The 21,082-nt window shown below is 43.6% G+C and overlaps 1 protein-coding gene across 1 annotated transcript in view; it reads left to right on the top strand.

The window, feature by feature from the left end:
- FOXK1 (forkhead box K1) overlaps positions 1–21,082 on the top strand; it is a 459,662-nt gene that overhangs the window by 334,806 nt on the left and 103,774 nt on the right. Inside the window, exons 4-7 of the mRNA XM_078665011.1 lie at positions 1,316–1,462; positions 2,865–3,058; positions 11,232–11,389; positions 14,013–14,294. Coding sequence (XP_078521137.1) covers positions 1,316–1,462; positions 2,865–3,058; positions 11,232–11,389; positions 14,013–14,294 — 781 coding nt within the window. The remainder of the gene's footprint in view (positions 1–1,315; positions 1,463–2,864; positions 3,059–11,231; positions 11,390–14,012; positions 14,295–21,082) is intronic.

Genomic DNA, 21,082 nt, shown 5'->3' on the forward strand with positions numbered 1-21,082 from the left:
GGGGAAATACATTTTGATGCAGGTAGCAAGAGGACAGCTTCAGGAGTTATCAAGAATTGGGTAATTGCAAATCCAAATGTGAATCTCCAAAGTGACTTTAGAAATTTCAGATACAGAATTTCTTTAGTCAATTTTCACTCATAGACGCCTATTCGAATTGGGGAAATATGTACTTAATCTAAAGTGGAATGTGATGCTGTGCAGTGTGGGTTTCAGGGAACATGATCACAGACTATTCTATGTATGGAGAATCCTAAAACGTCTGACGAAAAACAAAGTGCAGTATTCCACACCTCGCACTAGATGGCGACACTGTGTAAGCATGTTACTCTACTACACAAGCAGCAAACCGATTTTTGCTGGTAAGTAGCGTTGGCGTTTCTAGTTCATAACTTATTACAAATGGCTGACACTTGAGGCGAGATGGGGTTTAAGAGGTGAAAAAATGTACAAGTCAGTAGCATTACCAGGGTCTGTTACTCATAGCTGATTACCATCCCCAGGTCTTCTACATCTCTAGCAGTTTTTGCCGGGTTTGTACATTTGGAACTCAAAATTGCTATCCTGGGGATATAAGGAAAGCCATACTGTGTGCCCTTTGAGCTCAGGTTTCTCAGTTCCAAAACACATTTTCTTGGTCTGAATCGAGTCTGTTTAAAGATCTTATTAGTTAATGAGAGACGATTGTACAGACCTAAATTTATGAAGCACTACAGGTGTCTTGCTGCTCCTGTTCCTGCAACAAGAAGTAAAATGTACTTTAAGGTTGAAAAGAAGAATAGATGGATGTAAATAGTTGGTCTAGTGGTAGAACGGATGGTGAATTCTCAGTCCTATTGGATTTTTCTTCTGTTTGTTAGGGTATTTTATTGGATGTAAAAAATTAATTTTATGGTAAAAAAACACATATTAAATTGTATTTTCTCTGAAATATCCCAGATCTAGTCTTTCAAAGAATGTTGGAAATAACCTCCAGAAAGTGTAAAAACATTTTCATTTTTAGCTTGTGCACTGAATTCTGGTGAGCATACAAAAGTGCTGTCTGGGTAACTCATTGCGACTTTTTTTGCTTAAACTTTATATTAGTTCTTTTTCATGGGTTTCTATACAACCTGTGAGTGAGGATGCAGAACAGAAAATGAACGATTCTCACACCGTGGTAGAAGTAATCTCCGTGCAATCAACAGTGAGACTGTCCTTCGTTTTAGCACTGGAATCATGATTCTGAAACGCCACGTACCTAATGCATTGCTAGATGATTTTCTTAATCCTGTTCTTCTACAACACTGACTCGTGTCTGTTACTCTCTCCATAGGATGAGTCCAAACCTCCCTACTCGTATGCGCAGCTGATAGTCCAAGCCATTTCCTCTGCCCAGGATAGACAGCTAACACTAAGTGGCATCTATGCCCACATAACTAAGCATTACCCCTATTACAGAACTGCAGACAAAGGCTGGCAGGTAAGACATAAACGTGGTGGGAATGGATTACTTGGGGATGACTTACAGAATGGTGTCAAATGTTTAAAAAAAAAAAGTCACGTGTTTCCATTTCCAGCTTTTTTTGTCTATATAATTCGTGTTATTTGGAGGTTGGGAAATTAGTTTTTGCCCAGTTTTCATTCAAGGCCGTTCCCAGGATTTTTCAGTTAGTTAATACATTTTCTCTGAAAACATGACAAACCTTTTGAATTCCATCGTATCAAATGATGGTTTGTACACTCCTCTGATGGAATATGATCTAGGAGGTGTTAGTGACCAGTTCTTGTGGATTATAGTACACACAAACATTGGACTTTTCCTATCTCCTCTCTACTTGCAGGCCATAAATAATCTAAGTGGAGGGTTCATAAAGAATTTAGATAACTTGAAACAACGTTGTCGCTCCTCTGTTACGTATAACCTTTTGTGTGTCAAAGACTGCCTTGTAGACTGTATCCTGCATCCGAAATGAAACATTTGTTTCCTAAATCTGATAAGGAAATGGTGTACATTTTAACACAACTGCTGTTAAGAGTAATATATATGCATTATTTTACATTTGACTGTAAATCCTAGAGACCATATGATCATCTTCTGGGAGAATGTATTCATACAATGGGGTAAGTAAAACAATGTCGTGCGTAAGCAGCGTACCCAAGCAGAGGAGATCATTTGCATGTTTTCAATATATGGCCTGCACATACAAACAGGACAAGCATTCGAGTTCCAGGATCGTTTCCGTATATAAACATTTGTATCTCAGTCATTCCTTTCTGATCAATAATGTGAGCTATGAAATACCTGATAAGCAATATTCATAAATCATTACTTTCTAGTGCAGTTTGAAATTCTCCCAAGGAAAATCAGCACTATATTGGTTCTAAAAGCAATAAATGTTTACAGCCTTCACATTGTTCTGTATATTTTAGTTTTGGAATTAACATTTCTTACTTCATCATATTATAAATGTAATCACTGAACATCAGATTTCCTTAGAATAAAAAGTATGTGAATACATTCGCTGTCACCAATGCATTCTATAGGTGTATTTCTTGTAAGAATCCATTTACCTTTTACCATCGAATGCTTGTTGCACTTCAGGTGGCTTACAGTCATTCATTATTCCCTAAAACTACTTTCATTATTCCTCTAGATTAGTTTAAGTTCACGAAAAATACTTCATGCCAGTTTCGAGTATGGAAGACCGATGTGTAGCTGTTCTGTCTTCGCCTCAACATTGTATACAGCATTAAAATGAGGTGCTTGACTAACTGCAAGAATTGTGATTCACAGGAAGAACATTTATCCAGACAAAATCACAAAATTCATCTCGCTTGTTCAGTGCTGTCAAACAATTTAATCATATATTTGTGTTCTGCAGAATTCCATCCGACACAACCTCTCCTTAAACAGATATTTTATCAAAGTCCCACGTTCCCAGGAGGAGCCTGGAAAAGGGTCCTTTTGGCGAATTGACCCTGCATCAGAAGCCAAGTTAGTGGAGCAAGCATTTAGAAAAAGAAGACAGCGGGGAGTGTCATGCTTTCGAACTCCATTCGGACCACTCTCCTCCAGGTATGACCATTTGCACTTTTTTATTTTGTAGGGTTCTTAATTTGCTTTGTCAATCCTGAAAAAATCCAGTAGCACCCGGAATTGGAGCACTTGAAAACTGTGTAAACCTCACAGATCATAAAACATGTGCCAGGTTTTCTGACGATAGTGATGAAGTTAGTGTTTGCTGTCATATCAAAATCATTGTGCATTTGAACCAGGGGAATGCCGGGAACTAATGTCGTTTAGTTGTTGATATTGTGTGTTTTACATTGGTAGTTGTTTTCACTCAATACAAGTGTTTGAAACCCAGTTTTATATCTATTCACCAAAATGAGATTTTGTTGCAGCAGTGAGTACTAGTATGCCAATGAGAAATATGTTTTTGGCTTAATTCTTTGCTTAAAGCAAATTGACACCTGTCATGTCAGTTTTGGTCACTTCATTTCGTTTTTATATTTTCGAGATATTGGATGGAAACGTAAGGGTGATGTTTGAGGTTCACTATAAAAGTCTGATCATTTGACACTTGTTGATGCTGATATTTAACTTACTTGCCTTACTTAAACTATCCTCTTTGTGACTGTATTGAGTCTCATGAATTGCTTGAGTGTTCAGCCTTTGTCATCTGCATGTTTTCCTTCTGCTCTGCCAACATTAAATATGGTTTGTTAAGCATTTGTGCTCCAAACAATGTCAGGATCACTCTTTTCCCTGTTATTTTCAAGTAGAACTACCCGGTTGTCGGTGCATTGTAGCCGGCAGCCATATTTTGGTGCTCTAGGATAGAAATTTTCAAAATGGATGATCAAAGGAGACTATCGATGTTGATGAAAACGGGCTGGCAAGACTATCTAAGTGAGTGCGCCAATGTAAAACCACACAAAACAATCACTGGTTTGCACAATGCTTTAAAATCTGACCTGTCCTTTCAACTGACGTCCACCCACGAGTGTAATCACTTCCTTCTGCCTTTGCCGTTGAAGAGGCAAATAACGAGGGGTAAATTACTTATGAGTATTATGAGGCATACAGATGATATAACTGATGATAGGCTGGGGTAAACAAGTGGTTCACATGTTCTTCTGTACATCAGTTATGCAACTTTGATAACGTTTCTGGTTCTGCCCACACACTGGTGGAACCCCTAATCATAAAGTTTGATTTCACCCTTCAACATAGTCGTCAGGGGTAGTAGGTGCTATATAAATGCAATTACAGTACAATTAAATAGTGTGGTGAAGTGTTGGCTGCGATTAGTTTTAAAGGTTAACCTGTGTTCTTAACTTGATAATATTTTAACCTGAAAATATGGTGCCCTTGACTTGGATAATAAGAACCAGGACATATTTTCCTATCTGCTCAAGCTTTTGTAAAACACATAGGTTGTTCGCAATGGGATGGCAGTTTATATTTGGACCCATCTTGAAGAGGTTGCTTTATTCCCTCATGCTTCGTTACTCTTATTATGAAATACTGTTAGACATCTATGAATAGCAAGGTGTTTAACTTTTCCTGTAATTAAAATTGATTCTGTGGCACTTGCGTTTTCTTTAACAGGATCAAATTAAGAATTGTAGAAAGATGTTGCAGGTTATTCACTTACAAAACCGCATTTGACAATTGGAGAATATAAAAACTACATTTCTGTTCTTCATCCCTGCCAGGATGATATGTTCGAGGCATATGAGCTGCAGATTGTACACTTAGCAATAGATCGCCACCTGGTGTTGGGCTCGGATGATTGCAGGTTGTTGTCTTCTTGGAAGAAGTCTTTGTAGTCACGAGATAGGTGACTCCTCCCTTGGACAATACTGCGCATGGTCATCGACTCCATCCTCAGATAGTTTTTTTCCGCCACTGGGTTCGGATGAAAGTTTTCCGCTCCGGCTAGGAAATACATTTTTCGACACTTTCGAAGCGTGAAACTTTCGATAACCAACTTTCGACATCGAATAAACCTTTCGACATCACAGCTACATCCCGGTGCGTCGACGCGGGCCGTTGGGCCTATCGGCGCCGTACGGCCTACGCCTCATGTACAGAACTCCATTCAAGAGATGCCCGGTATGTCGAGCAAAATTCCCTCATAGCGACCATCACGAGGTTTGCAACCTCTGTCTCTTGCCAGAACACGACGAGTCGACCTGCACAGCCTGTGCCTCCTTTCGATCGAATAAGACCATTCGGGATCGGAGGGCCCGTCGACGCGAGATGAGATCAGCGCCAGCACCGGAGGCCATCTTTGAGGAGGAGATCGTCAAAGAAGATGTCTATGAGAACCCACTCGAAGATATCTCCGAGGACGAGGTTCCACTCGTCGCCGAGGAAGACTCGCCTGACCTCCAGATCATATCGGGAGCAGAGGACTCGGACGATTCGATTCCATCTCGACAACTCGTGAGTACCTCTGCCCCTGCACAACAGACACTGCCCAAACCAAAGGCAACGGTTAGCACTCCGCCCATGGGACCCAGTCGAGACCGAAATTTACTCTCCGACGCCCCGCCTTCGGGCTCGGCTCCGAGGAAAAAGACTACGCCTTCCGGTGCCTCGGCACCGAAAAGACCACATGTGCCAATTCCACCTCCTCCATTGGCACCGAAACATCCTTCGACACCGAAGGACTCTTCGGCACCGAAGCTAACACGCCATTCGGTGCCCAAAGACTCTTCGGCACCCAAACCTAAACAGACATCGGTGCCGAACCCAAAAACAGTAACGGACCCGTAAGCTTAGACTTCGAAACCATCCAGTTCCAAAAATAAAGACGGGAAGATAGACTCCGGCGCTGCAGGCCCAACAAAACCTGTCTCCACGCCGAAATCTTCAATACCGGTACCAAAGACCACAAGGCTTGATACAGACAAGCCTAAACCACCTTCGGCACCGAAGAAATTGCCACAGGACTCAATCACTCCTCCTAAGACAAAAAACACTAAACAACCACTATCGGCACCTAAGAAATCGGCGCCGAAGAGGATTATACAAGAGGAAGATCTATTTAGACCAGATCCAAAACAGAAAAAGGTCTATATTAATCCAAAAACTGGACATGTGGAAGCAATTCCTCACAAAAAGAGACCAGCAGACACACCACTTCCAACTGTGGTTCCTGCCAAAAAGGATTGTGCAACTTCTCCAATGCACCCTTCCTCTCTTTCACCTTCCTCCTCTCCTATCACTCCATATATTGAGCCTATAACCTCTCCTGCTCAATCTCCTGCATCATCACACCACACTGACGAAGAGTATGACTTAGGTGGGGGGATGATGTACCAGAGCCACATACATACCCTTTAGATGAGGATGTCAACCCAGAATATCCCAAAGAGGATGATGCATATAATTTCCCACCAAATAATGCACCAGACATCCCTGACCCTCAATACTACCCAACAAAAGCTTCCCCTCCAGAGGATAGTATTGGGTTCAATCATCTATTAAACAGAGCTGCACTTTACCACGGAGTTCCAATGCACTCTGATGCCATTGAGGAGGATTTCTTATTAGACACTTTTGAGCAGTCACAAAGATCTACTCAAATACTACCTATGATCAAAGGGGTCATTAAACATGCTCCAGAGATTTTTAAAGCTCCAGTAAGGTGTAGTGTACTAAATCCCAGAATAGAGTAAAGTATAGACCAGCACCAGCTGATCCAGTCTACATTAAAGGGCTTCTGCAATTGGACTCTTTAGTAGTGTCAAATGCACGTAAAAGAGCCAATTACCAGACTTCTGGTGACACACCCCCACCTAACAAGGAATCAAAAATCATTGATGCGTCAGGGAAACGAATTGCTGCGCAGGCAACAAACATATGGCGCATAGCAAACACACAAGCCTTACTCTCGCGCTACAACAGGGCTCACTACGTCCAACTAGAAAAATTAATGGAACACCTACCATATCAATACAAAGATCAGGCAGCAGAGCTCTTACAGGAAGGCAAATTAATATCTAATGCCTCAATTAAATGCGCACTAGATGTACCTGACACAGCATCCAGGGCAGTTAACACTAGTGTTATCCTCAGACGTCATGCATGGTTACGCATTTCCGGTTTCAAACCAGAGGTACAAACTACCATCCTCAACCAGCCCTTCAATCAGAACCAGTTGTTCGGGCCAGAAGTAGATAATACACTAGAGAAGATGAAGAAGGACACAGACACTGCTAAGTCTATGGGTGCATTACAATCCACCCAGACTTGAAGTTCTTTTCGTCGCTCCTCTTATAGAGGAGGCTCCAAGCAGACCGGTGCAGATAACACATCAGCTTTTAAAACACATACACAAACCCCCTCTAATAAGGGTTACTTTAGAGGAGGGTACAGAGGCAACAACAATAAGGGAAGAGGTAGAGGTAATAACAACAACCGCTCCTCTTCCACTCCTAAACCGTGACTTCCCTCTGCCTCCCCTACAGCATTCAACTCCTGTGGGGGGCAGACTATCACAGTTCCTACCTGTCTGGAATTCCATCACAACAGACAGGTGGGTAAGACAAATTATCCAACATGGTTACTGCCTAGAACTCACAGCAACCCCCCCAAACATACCACCCAGGCAGCGTCCAATGTCCACAGAACACATAACTCTGCTTCAACAGGAAGTTCTAGCACTTCTACAAAAAGATGCTATTCAAAAGGTCCCCTTACAGGAACAAGGAACAGGAGTCTACTCCCTGTATTTCCTAATACCCAAAAAGGACGGGACTTTAAGACCGATCCTCGACCTCAGGTCCCTAAACCACTACATTCAATCAGATCATTTTCACATGATCACCTTACAACAAGTACTCCCATTACTACAACAGGGAGACTTTCTTACAACACTAGACCTGAAGGACGCCTATTTTCATGTTCCTATACATCCTGCGCACAGGAAGTATCTAAGATTTGTCATACAAGGACAACACTATCAGTTCAAAGTCCTTCCATTCGGGGTCACAACAGCACCACGAGTGTTTACAAAGTGCTTAGCAGTAGTAGCAGCACATCTCAAAAAATACAGATACATGTCTTCCCTTACCTCGACGACTGGATCATAAAAGCAAGATCGTTCAACCAGTGTGTACAACACACAAAACAAACAATACAAACATTACACGCCTTAGGGTTTTCAATAAACTACACCAAGTCGCACCTAGAGCCTTCGCACGTTCACCAATATCTAGGAACTACCATAGACACATCAGCAGCTCTAGCCTATCCCAGTCAAGCCAGGATTCAAAGCATTCAGAGCTTAGTCTCCCTTTTTCAATGCCAGCACTCTCTTCAAGCCAGAGTGCTCATGAAACTAAAAGGCATGATGGCGTCTTGCATCTTCATAGTTCCTCACGCAACACTGCAAATGCGCTCACTACAGGAATGTCTAGCACAACAGTGGAATCAGGCTCAAGGTCAGCTCACAGACCTGGTGTTGGTAGACAGCCGTACATATCGCTCTCTGCAATGGTGGAACACCAAAAGCTTGACAAAGGGACGGCCGTTCCTAGAACCTGTTCCACAAATAGTGCTCACAACAGATGCATCCCTCACAGGATGGGGAGCCCATCTCCTGCACTATACCACTCAAGGACAATGGAACAGCCAACAAAAACTGCTCCACATCAATCATTTGGAGTTGCTAGCGATTACAAGTACAAAACAAAGCTGTTCTAATCCGGACGGACAATATGACAGCTATGTATTATATACAAAAACAGGGGGGGACACACTCTCTGCAACTGTCCCAGCTTGCACAGAACATTTGGAGATGGGCCATCCCTCAAAACATACACCTGACTGTAGAACACCTCCCAGGAATTCACAATCGGATAGCAGATCTGTTGAGTCGTCAGTCACAACAGATTCATGAATGGGAGTTGCACCCACAGGTTCTCCAACCATTTTTCCAAAGGTGGGGGCAGCCACAAATAGATCTGTTTGCCACCCACGAAAACGCAAAATGCCCAACCTTCGCCGCCAGATTTCCACACCCATGGTCGGAGGGGAATGCAATATGGATGAACTGGTCAGGCAGATTTGCGTACGCTTTTCCGCCTCTCCCACTCATTCCACTAGTAGTACGCAAGCTCAGACAACAGTCTCTCAAATTAATACTAGTGACCCCCACATGGGCACGAGAGCCATGGTTCACCACGCTACTAGACCTCTCACTGGTTCCACATCAGAAATTACTGCTCACGCCATCCCTGTTAACACAGAACCATGGAGAAATAAGGCACCCAGAACCAAGCCAACTGAATTTGGCGATCTGGCTCCTGAGGTCTTAGAGTTTGGCTACTTAAACTTACCACCAGACTGTATGAATATAATTAAAGAAGCTAGAAGACCCACCACTAGAGCATGCTATGCCGCTAAGTGGAAAAGATTTGCAATATACTGTAACAACAATCACATTGAACCATTGGATGTTTCCATCCAAAATATTATTTGCTACCTTCTACACACAAAGGTCCAACTTGGCTTATTCTTCCATATGACTGCATCTAGCAGCAATTGCAGCCTATTTACAAAATAGACAGCATCTATCTCTCTTTAGAGTACCTGCAATAAAAGCATTTATGGAAGGATTGAAACAAATAATCCCACCTAGGTTACCACCTGCACCAGTATGGAACCTAAACGTGGTCCTTACAAGGCTGATGGGCCCACCTTTTGAGCCTTTACACAAGTGTGAACTGCAATTCCTAACATGGAAAACTGCCTTCCTTGTTGCCATCACCTCTCTCAGAAGAGTTAGTGAAATACAAGCATTCACAATAGAAGAACCATTTTTTCAGATACACCCTAACAAAGTGGTTCTTAGACCTAATCCTAAATTCCTGCCAAAAATGATTACTCCTTTTCACCTTAACCAATCAGTAGAGTTACCAGTGTTTTTTAAAAAAACAGACTCTGTTGCGGAAAGGGCTTTACACACATTAGATGTTAGAAGAGCTCTTTTATACTACACAGACAGGACTAAATCCCTCAGAAAGACAAAACAACTATTTGTATCTTTCTCTTCCCACACAAAGGCAATCCCATCTCTAAAGGAGGAATTGCCAGATGGATTGTAAAGTGTATTCAAATATGCTATCAAAAAGCTAAACGTACACTAACAGTTCCTCGTAGAGCGCACTCCACTCGCAAACTAGGAGCCTCTATGGCTTTCTTAGGAAACATACCACTAGAGGACATATGCAAGGCAGCAACATGGTCTACCATACACACCTTCACTAAACACTATTGTGTTGACGTGCAAGCCAAGCAGCAAGCTGTAGTAGGCCAAGCTGTCCTTAAAACACTATTTCAGTATGCTGCAACGGATACAAGCGACCACCACTAGGGGAGACACTGCTGCACAATCGTTGCTAAGTGTACAATCTGCAGCTCATATGCCTCGAACGGAATATGCTACTTACCAGTATGCATCTGTTCTTGGCATGTAGAGCTGCAGAGTTGTACACGCCCTTCCGCCTCCCCGGAACTTGTATCCGTTCCAGTACTCATCTTACTTAGATGCACACGCATGGACATCCTTTCTTTTTACTTCTACTAACTCCATCATTTCCCATCATGGCGAAAAACAATCTGAGGATGGAGTCGATGACCATGCCCAGTATTGTCCAAGGGAGGAGTCCTCCATCTCGTGACTACAAAGACTTCTTCCAAGAAGACAACAACCTGCAATCATCCAAGCCCAACACCAGGTGGCGATCTATTGCTAAGTGTACAACTCTGCAGCTCTACATGCCAAGAACAGATGCATACTGGTAAGTAGCATATTCCTTCCACAATAGTGTGAAGTGAACGTAATCCTTGTCTGAAAATGGTATGTTAGGAAAGCAAATATGCCAAAACAACTGTATATATGTTTGACCCTCAGTCCACGTGAGATGCACCATCCATATGATTGTGAGTCTGCATTCAATCATCCAGTCTTGTCCCCATGCGATATAGATGGATCGTTATCAGCTCAGCAAGTACTTACCTGCCTGCCGAAACAGACTAGTGTTGGACTGTCTCTCCAATGCGTTTCTCTCTTTGGGGATGTTTGGTTGTGTTGTGCTCATTTTGAAAATAGGGTGCATTTGGAGTGGGTATAGCTTCATGTCAAGGTATGCTCATTGGTGATGTGTGTGCATTTGTTTTCCTTACCTGTATGGTTTACTGTGGCATTTTATTTACACACGTGATGTAGGAGTGCACCTGCCTCACCTACTCACCCCGGCCTAATGTCACCGGGCATGCAGACCCCAGAGTGTTTGTCCCGTGAAGGATCTCCTGTTTCACATGATCACGACATTGGATCAAAGCTAGCTTCTGTTCCAGAGTATCGATATTCACAGAGTGCACCTGGTAAGCTTCTGCCATTATATCCTAAGTTTCTGATTCAGATGTTATTCTTAAACAATACCACTTTTAGAAGACCTATATATTTTCACTTGTTTATTGTGGAAAATGTTGTGCTTTAGACAGGTTTAGGAGGAAAAAATGGTCCTAAATTAAACATATGGGCTTATATAAGTGCAAATCCTCAGGCAGAATTCAGCCTAGTTTGGTGACATTTGGTATTTCGTAGGTAATAAAACCTAAAGAGATTTAGAGTACTACATCCCCAACAGCAATAAAATGTGCCTTGTTTTTTTGTAGCATTAATACAAATAAATGCACTTGAAATTAGGTGCGACTAAGTACAATGAGAATCCATCACATGGACAATTGTTACTTTGTTAGGGAAGTTTGGTAAAGATCACTAAATGAAATAATAAATCAAGACACGTTCAATTAATGACTATAAAAGTAATTGAATTGTGGGCAGGATAAAACCATATTTAAATTGAACTGTCAGCAAATTTCTTAGCCCCAATTGTGCTTCTGCACCCTGGTGTGGACGGATCCTGGAAAAATGGAACATTTACATCATGGACTAAATAAGTGATTTGTTTGACATCACTGCATAAACATTACCAATTCATATCAAATTGTGATGTTGATTTTTGTCTGGTGTGTTGGCATTCAACCAGTGGAGACTCTACTGAGACTACCAAACTCTGTCAAATAGTCCAGTGAGTGTTTACCAGTCCTCTTGAGCCATCCACATCCCTGTGTATTCCACATGGATTTTAGAAACCTAAAAATCCTGATGAATGTTATATTAAAAAAAAAAATCAGGTTGTGATACTTTCACCTTCTGCCCTGTACCAGCTTTACTATGAAACCTATGCTAGGGAGTTGCAATTAACTAAAACTAAAGTTTGTATAATTGTGTAAAGTTATGATGATGATCTCTCGGACGTTCTCCAAGATGTTCATTGCAGGCAGGTAAAATGAAAATCGAGTTTGTGCATTAGTGGGAAGTAACTTTGACTGACTTTCTCTTGGATCTTCATTTGCGGCAACCTTTATCTTTGAATCTATCAATCTCAATCTTCCCCCGCCTTTTTCATACCCATAGATGCAGGCCTTTTTGTCTGAACGACCTATATTTTGACTTCACTGCCTAAAACTGAAGCAAAAGTAAGATCCTCTCCTTTTAAGACCAATATGTTGACATGGTTGTTGGCCTAGAAGGATGAGTGACTTTGAGGCACACACTGCAAGCCTCTATGCTACTGCTATGAAGAGCAAAGTTGTGACGTTGTACCAATCTTGAAACCAGAGTATGTGCGTGTATGTTAAAGATAGATACTGAACAATGTTGATGGTTATCTAATAAAGGCTTCTGCGACTTGTAAACTATTTTGTGATCCTAGCAATGATTGGTTGACTCATGGACTCATAGGTTGTATGGCTTCATACAATTTGGGTCAAGAGTGATAAAAAAAATGTCTTCTGTACAAGATGGTAGATGTTTCAGTTTCTCACAAGTTGTCTCTCGGCTACTGAGAAATGTGTGGTACTTGCTACCGCATCTCTGCTAATTAGGTTTCGAAAATGATCATTGGTAGTTGACAGGTTTGACAACCCAAGTTATATATAACATGATGTCATAATTATATTACCATAATTGTGTTTCATATGTCATAAAAAAGCAGAAGTGCTGTCAAAATAAATTTATTGTTGAGGCAGTACATGCAGCATACAGCATGTCTGCTTGGGGACAACTTGTGTCCGTCTGTGAATAGTTTGCATTTTGAACTTATTGAATACCGTTTCTATGTATTACCTCTGCATTGTTCTAGAGAATCCATAGCATGTCTCCTCCCGCCAATGGTCATTTTCAGAGCACTACATTTTCAACAATGAATAGATGCTTAGGATCACCATCATTATTTTTAGACACAGAGCGTACTGTCATAGTGTCCTCATACTGTAGAATGCATAGGTAAGGAGATGGAGAACAAACCTTCAGCAAAGGAATTCATTTTTAAAGCATGTGTCTTTGTACTGGTTGTGTCCAAACCAATGGAACCCACCCAATTGTTACAAGTATTTCAGTGAGTATATTTTTTTCGTTCGGTCAGTGTTCGTTGTAGGTAGAACAGATGCTAAAGTGCCTTTTTAAGAATGTGCCCTTAGTTAGTGATTTATTTACTTTCTTTTTCAAACGCTACAACCAATGCAACCCATTGTGGTGGTACTGTGCAGCTTTTGAGGTGTTGTATTTGGCTGAGCTTTAGAACAGGGCAAGGACCTCTCAGTGGTGCTGGGACATTGAGGTGAGCGTAGCCCAGGACCTTTCTATCTTTCAGTCCTATAGTTCAGAAACCTGGTGACTCGATGTACAGTTCTCTATTGCTCTCTGCTAGGGTCAAACTAAAGAAATATCCACACATAAATTCATATATAAGGTGCCTCCATGTTCCTGGAATATGTCTCAAAGCGATGAATGATCCCCAGGTCACAGTGTGAATGACTACTAGATCTATTTTGTTTTTACTTTGTCTTGTGTAAGGAGCTTGACAGTGTTTTATATTAACATTCTTAACTGTAATTCATTAACCAAAATGATTTGAAGCGTTGTTCTCTTTATTTCCAGGTTCTCCGGTTAGTGCCCAACCAGTAATAATGGCTGTGCCTCCACGGCAATCCAATCTGCTTGCAAAACCAGTGACGTACATGCCAGCCTCGATCGTTACTTCTCAACAACCTTCTGGTCACTCAATTCATGTTGTTCAGCAAGCACCCACAGTCACGATGGTCCGGGTCATGACCACTTCTGCCAACTCGGCCAATGGATACATAATAACCAATCCATGCACGACTGGAGGAACACATGAAATGCAGAGAACAGTGTTCGATGGACTTGGTGAAATACGAGGTAAATTACTGTGATTTTCCCTAATCTCGCTTTTAACCCCAAATGATACTACAAAAATAAAATGGAGCATAGAACAATCTCTCATAACAACTGGGAAATATGAATTCATAGATTGTGTTCCATTAAGCTTCAAAGATGTCTGTTTAAAGAAATTCACAACGTGGACTTCCTTCGAGTTAAATAATTTTCTTCTTTGTTCAGGCACCCAGAGAAGAAGTATTCATCTTTTTATCAATTCAAAATGTGATCTCATTTATATTTCTTTAGGCAATTGTAGCTTAGATCAAATTTTTTCTATACATTAGAAAAAACATCCAATACATTTGTATTAACTTAATCATTGGTGTATCAAACCTACTTACCTATAGCTTCTGTAGTCTACTGTTGTACCTTCCTCCCAGCCAATAGCTTTTCCATTTGCTATTTACTTTTGGCAAAAATTACTTGATTGAATTCTTAGGCCGTGTATTATTTGTTAAATTTTGTCTCATTGAGTAATGACAATGAACACTAATGACACCCAAAACCACTTTTAGCTCGAGAACAACACAGACAATCAAGCCAACACCATCAAACTCTGGGACCATCTCTTTCAGGGAATAGAGGAGAGCTTCCTCTGCATGACGGGACCTAAAATTTAAATCCTTATGATATCCTCGGGAAATGCCTATTCGAGGCATTTGTGGCTATAGATACACATTTTGTGCTTACTCCTGCCATCTAGTGTTGGTTCCGGATGTGAGCAAGTTGTTTTTCTTCAAAGAAGTCTTTTGAGTCACGAAGTTTAATGACCCCCTCCTCTTGCAGGTATTGCACATGGGCATTGACTCAGTTGTCAGATCGTTTTCTTTCCGCTTCAGGTTCGGAAATGTGTAGCGGTTCAAGGCCATCTTCGGTACTTTTCGGTTGCCATGGGTACTTCTTACAGTCCGTATGATTTTCAAAAGCGTATCCTCTTTTCCTTCCTTTCCTGGTTGATGACTCCAGCTGCACCCGCGTAATCCTCAGATTGATCTCTGTCCCTCGTGGGGCCACGCTTTCAGGGGCCTATTTTCTCTGGACTTACAATTGGTTCCATACCATGGTCACAAGGGTGATGGAACAAACGCCCTTTAGATAATTTCCTCGGTGCCACTCTAAATATCCATAGTCCGACCTTCATTATGCCTGTAACCTTTGCATTTCTCCCAAGTATATTGAGCTTGCTTGCAATGCTTCCTTCTCTTTTCGATTGTAAAAGACCCTCCGTGATCATCTGGCTTAATGCTTGGAGATGTCGCAGAGGAGCAGCTAAGAACCAGTGAACCTCTTCCTCATTGAAGAGCTTCAAAAATATCACGCCAAGGCGTCTGCAGCCAATGTTCTCACCAAAGGACAGCACCAGCTCAAACCTGGATTTCGAAGATCTTCCAGCAGCGTAACAGGTCATGAGTACAGACCCGTTCCCTCGTCAATACAGCTGACACAGCCACTTTTGAACACCAACGGCATACCATCGGGCCACCACTGCCCTTGTGCAATGGTCGGCACTGACCATCAACTTCACCCATAATGGATAGTTCTGGCTTGGCACACCAAGACAGGCATCTCAGCGGTGACAGTGACTGGCTCAGCATCAAATAAGTCATCAGGCCCGAAAACACTTAGTCCCGAAGCCTTCGGCACCGAAGTGGAGTACCACCCCAGATGGTGATGAAACTGTTGAGCCACTCCTCCATCGGCTCCAAGAGGAGATTGATGCGTGACAGACATTTGGCAATCCATCCTCAGACGGGCCGGATCATCTCCTGCTCACCTGGAACTCCCATACAGCCACCAAAAAAGACTGATTTGTTTCCAAAAGGCCCTGGATATAGTCCCAGCCCCTAAAAAAGGGAAAAATACGGACAAGGCTACCAGTTCACTACCTACTTTCCAGTCACCAACACAGATCACATAGGCTCAATCCCCCACTCCTCGCATGGAGGCCCACTTTCTTACACTCCACAGGGATCACCACTTCCATACACTGGAGACATAACAATGGAGACCCAACCCCAATTTCCCCACAACCAGCCTCCAGCAGATACCGACCCTCATCTTTTTCCAGCTCGAAGGCCCTACCCCGACGATTACTTCTTCTCCAGAGCAGCGGCCTACCATAAAGTTCCTTTCCATTCAGATCCATTAAAAGAGTATGTTCGAGGCATATGGGCTGCAGACAACACACTATTGCATAGATCACCATCTGGTGGTGGGCCCGGAGGATTACACTTTGTTTTTCTTGGAAGAGGCTTTGTCTGTTTTATGACTCCTCCTGTAGATCATAGTGCGCATGGGCATCGACTCCATCTTCAGATTGTTTTTTCCGCCATCGGGCTCGGATGTGTTCATCATTCGGTCCCGTTACCGATCTCTTTTCAAATTCCAGAACTTCAACATACCTTCGGTATCGTCTTTGACAGTAATTACAAGTTACCCGCGTTGAGGAAAGGCTTGCGCTTCTCGATTCCATCGTTCGTCGGGCCCAACTGCGCCATTGGGCCTTTGGCTCATGGAAAGAACACTTTTCAAGAAGTGCCCTCAGTGTGGACACAAATTCCCTCACACTGATCTTCATGAGGTTTGCAACCTGTGCTTGTCCACAGAGTCGAGACTGTGAGGCCTGCGCTTCGTTCCAGTCCAAGAAGACTATCCGGGACCGTCGAGCTCGAAGAGTCATGGCACAGTCATCTTCAACGACACCAGACCTCATGATAGGCAAGGCTCCGATCGAATTAGAGTCCGAAGAACAGCAGCAGGACAACATTGTTTCCGAAGCAGAGGAGTCAGCTTCCGGAGCAGAGGACCGATCAAAAGACGACAATTTTTTTCCAGCTGGTCAACAGGTCGTGAGTACAAGCGTCGACCCTGTTCACCTCCCCATAACGGGACAGGCTTCGGTTCCACCTCCACCTCTGGGTCTGGGTGCACACAGACCAAAACCTTACGACGCCCCGCCTTCAGGCTCGGCAATGAAGATTACAAAAAAGCCTCCAGTCGACTCGGGCTCGAGTCAGTCTGTCGGTCCCGACGAGCAAAAGGTCTTCAAACCAAAATTAACCCTGTCACCGAAGCAGCTATCAGTACCGAAACCGGTCGAGGCGAAATCTAGCTCAGCACCGAAAGACGTTCCCAAGTCTACCGAACCGAAGACCCCGGTTCCGAAAAAAGTCGACCCGAAGCCTGCTTCGGCATCGAAACACACTTCAGTTCCGAAGGTCGATGATTCCAAACGCACTTCGGGAGCAAAGATTCCGGATCCAAAATCGGCAGATCCGAGAAAGACCAAGGCTTCGGAACCGAAACCAAAATCCTCTCCAAAGACCATAGACACTGTAAAACCTAAGCATTTTGGTCCCAAACAAGATAAATCGGCACCAAAAAGGATTTTTCAGCAGAAGAGCTTTTCAGACCAGACCCAAAGCAAAAGACTCTTCATATTAATCCAAAGACTGGACATGTTAGTGCAGTGCCTCAAAAGAGGAAAATGGACTATCCTAAACCACCTCCAGTTCCTCTCAGAAACATGCTCAAACGTCCCCCATAAGAATTCCTTCACCATTACCAGAGATACCAACAGATATTTCTCCAGTACACTCACCATCCAGCACACATAGCATTATACCACAGGATGATGATGATGATGACGATTATTCACAGGGGGTAGAAAGATGACCCGGACAATGTTCCTGGACCATCAGATGATCCGTGGGAGGATTATAATGCACCAGATCTGCCACAAGATGACGCATACCCTTCTAGACCATCTCCACCAGATGACACTATTGGGTTTACACGGCTCATTCATAGAGCAGCCACATTCTTGGAGTAGACTTGCACACAGATCCAGTGGAAGAGGATTTCCTCATTGATACACTACTGTCGTCACATAAAACCACAACCACATCACCAATACTTAGTGGAGTGGTGAGACATGCATCAGAGGTATTCAAAGACCCAGTTAGAGCCAGGGTAATTAATCCCAGACTAGAAAAAAAGTACAAAGCAGCTCCATCTAACCCAGCATACATCAAAGGTCAGCTGCCATTAGACTCTTTGGTGGTATCAAATGCGAGAAAAAGAGCTAACTCGCAGACAGCAGGGGATGCTCCGCCCCCTGATAAAGAGTCTAAGCTTTTAGATGCTTCAGGGAAACGCACCATCTCACAAGCAGCCAATGTCTGGAGAATTGCTAACACTCAGGCTTTATTAGCAAGATGTGATCAAGCTCAATATGATGAGTTGGAATCACTCATGCAACATTTACCAGAGCAATATAAGATCAGAGCCTCTAAACTAATAAAAGAAGGCAAGATTATTACAAATAACTCAATCCGCTGCGCATTAGACACTGCAACCACAGCCTCTAGAGCGATAAATACAGGAGTACTGTTACGTAGACATGCATGGCTACACGTCTCTGGGTTGAAACCAGTAGTACAGGCCAGTATTTTAAATCAACCCTTTGACCAGCAACATCTCTTTGGTCCAACAGTTTATAGTGTACTAGAAAAGATGAAAAAAGATACAGATACAGCAAAATCTATGGGAGCTTTACAAACTCAAACACTTTCGCCGCTCCTCATATAGAAGCGCCTCCAAGGGTTTTCAAACTGACAACACCTCCTCTTCTTATAAAGCACCCACCCAAACCTCACCCAGCAGAGGGTATTACAGAGGCGGATATAGAGGTAACAACAATAAGGGCAGAGGCAACAACAACCGCAATACCTCTACTCCCAAACAGTGACTTTCCTTCCATCCCCCCAGACCATTCCACTCCTGTTGGGGGAGATTACAACAGGTTCGAGGCATGTGGGCTGCTGAATTCATATCTGTGCATAGATCGCTGCCTAGTGTTGGGTCCGGATGATTGCACATTGTTGTCCTGGAAGAGTCTTCGAAGTATCACGAGATAGGTGGCTCCTCCCCTGGACTACAGTGCGCATGGGCATCCTCTCCATCCTCAGATTGTTTTTTTTCCGCCATTGGGTTCGGATGTTACTATCTTAGCTCAAGTTAGGAAAACTTTCCTTAAAGCCAAAAGGCTTTCGACAGCGTCGGTATCGTTTCGTTCGGTACCGGTACCTTTGTTTCGAGAGGACATCGAGGACTTGGTCGAATTTCTTTCCACTCTCGACCCGATCTTCTATCTACGATGGAGAGAAGTCCATTCAAGAGGTGCCCTCTTTGCAATGCAAAATACCCGCACATCGATGTCCACCCGGTGTGCAACAAGTGCCTGTCCCCGGATCACAACGAAGCCAACTGCATGGCCTGTGCCCGGTTCAGGTTGAAGAAAACCCTTCGGATTCGACGCGCGGCTCGACTGGAGTCCAAAAAGTCAGCGCCTGTTCCTGAAAACATCTTCGGGACCGAAGACGAGGAGGATCTGGAGGATCAGGAATACTGCTCCGATCCGGCTTCCGACCCTGAGTCCGAGTATGACGCCGAAGACGAAGGAGCGCAGGAAGAAGACGAACACGTCGTCGAAGAGGTAGGAGACTACGCACAGGCCCTTCGGGCCGTCGAAGATAGCTCAGGCGAGGAGCTAGGCCCTTCCGGATATACGGGGGCCGACGTTAACGCTCTCCACACGGCTCAGGTCGAGGGATCGCCACTAGGCCTTACCCAAGATCTACAGTCTCGTTCTACAGCCCCGCATAAAGGCCCGGCTTCGAACATTAATATTGAGCCATCGGTTTCAAACCCTACATCGGTCGATCCTAAAGTGTCGAAACCGAAAGTGTTAATGCAAAAAACAAAACCGAAATTGCAACCAACTTTGGTCGGCTCCAAGGCCTCAAACCCCTCGGAGCCGAAGAAACACAAAATGACCGTCGATACCGGAAAGCTCAAGAAGGTCATCGAACCGACGGTTGGGGCACCGGCGACTAAGGTCAAGGCTGTCGAACCGACGAAGTCGATGCCAAAAGGAGTTGGCACACACAAAAGACTCGAACCGAAAGACGGAATCGAACCCCGGTCGAGGCCTGCGGACAAGAAAAAGACTGGCTCCAAGGACCCTGTCGAGTCGACGCATCAGAGTCCATTCATAGCCAAGCAAGTGTCGGAGTCCCTCCAACGCATCAATGAAAAGGTTACAGCGGTCGGGTCAAAGAAGGCCCCAACACCAAAACTGGTCGGACACGTTCACACCGCGTCGGCGCCGATCAAATTCGGGTTGCCACCCCCAGTGCGTCCAAAGATGTTCGATCCTAAAAGAGGTTCCGTCGCTGTTCCTCAAGTGTCGACGGCACTGGAGGCTACGGAGGAGCCTGAAGACCAGGACTCCAGGCAGTACATCGACTCAGAAACTGGTAGACTGTCCATATATAAAAGGAAAATAATTCCAGAAACACCCATGGAGTCGTATAAAATTCCTTTGAAGCAAAAGAGGGTCTCTGCAACGTCACCTGCTCTTGTGGAACCCCTCCATTCCTATGGCCAACAACCACAGACTTTTTCGCCCGCATACTCGGATGTGGATGCAGGGGATGTCGAACATGAGGATGACCCCTATCAAGTGGACACTGATCCCGAGGATCAAAACCAAACATGGGCAGACCCGGCTGACTCTAGGGATCCGCAAGCTGGCCCTGACACTCATATGTACAGTGTAAAAACATCTCCAACTGAGGTCACTACTGCCTTTAACGCCCTTATTGAACGGGCAGCCAGTAATCATAACGTAGATCTACATGCTGATCCTGTGGATGAGGACTTTCTGGTTGACACCTTTTCCACTTCTGAAAGGACAGTCAAGA

The sequence above is a fragment of the Lissotriton helveticus genome, chromosome 10 (assembly GCF_964261635.1).
Source record: "Lissotriton helveticus chromosome 10, aLisHel1.1, whole genome shotgun sequence".
NCBI classification, from domain to species: domain Eukaryota; kingdom Metazoa; phylum Chordata; class Amphibia; order Caudata; family Salamandridae; genus Lissotriton; species Lissotriton helveticus.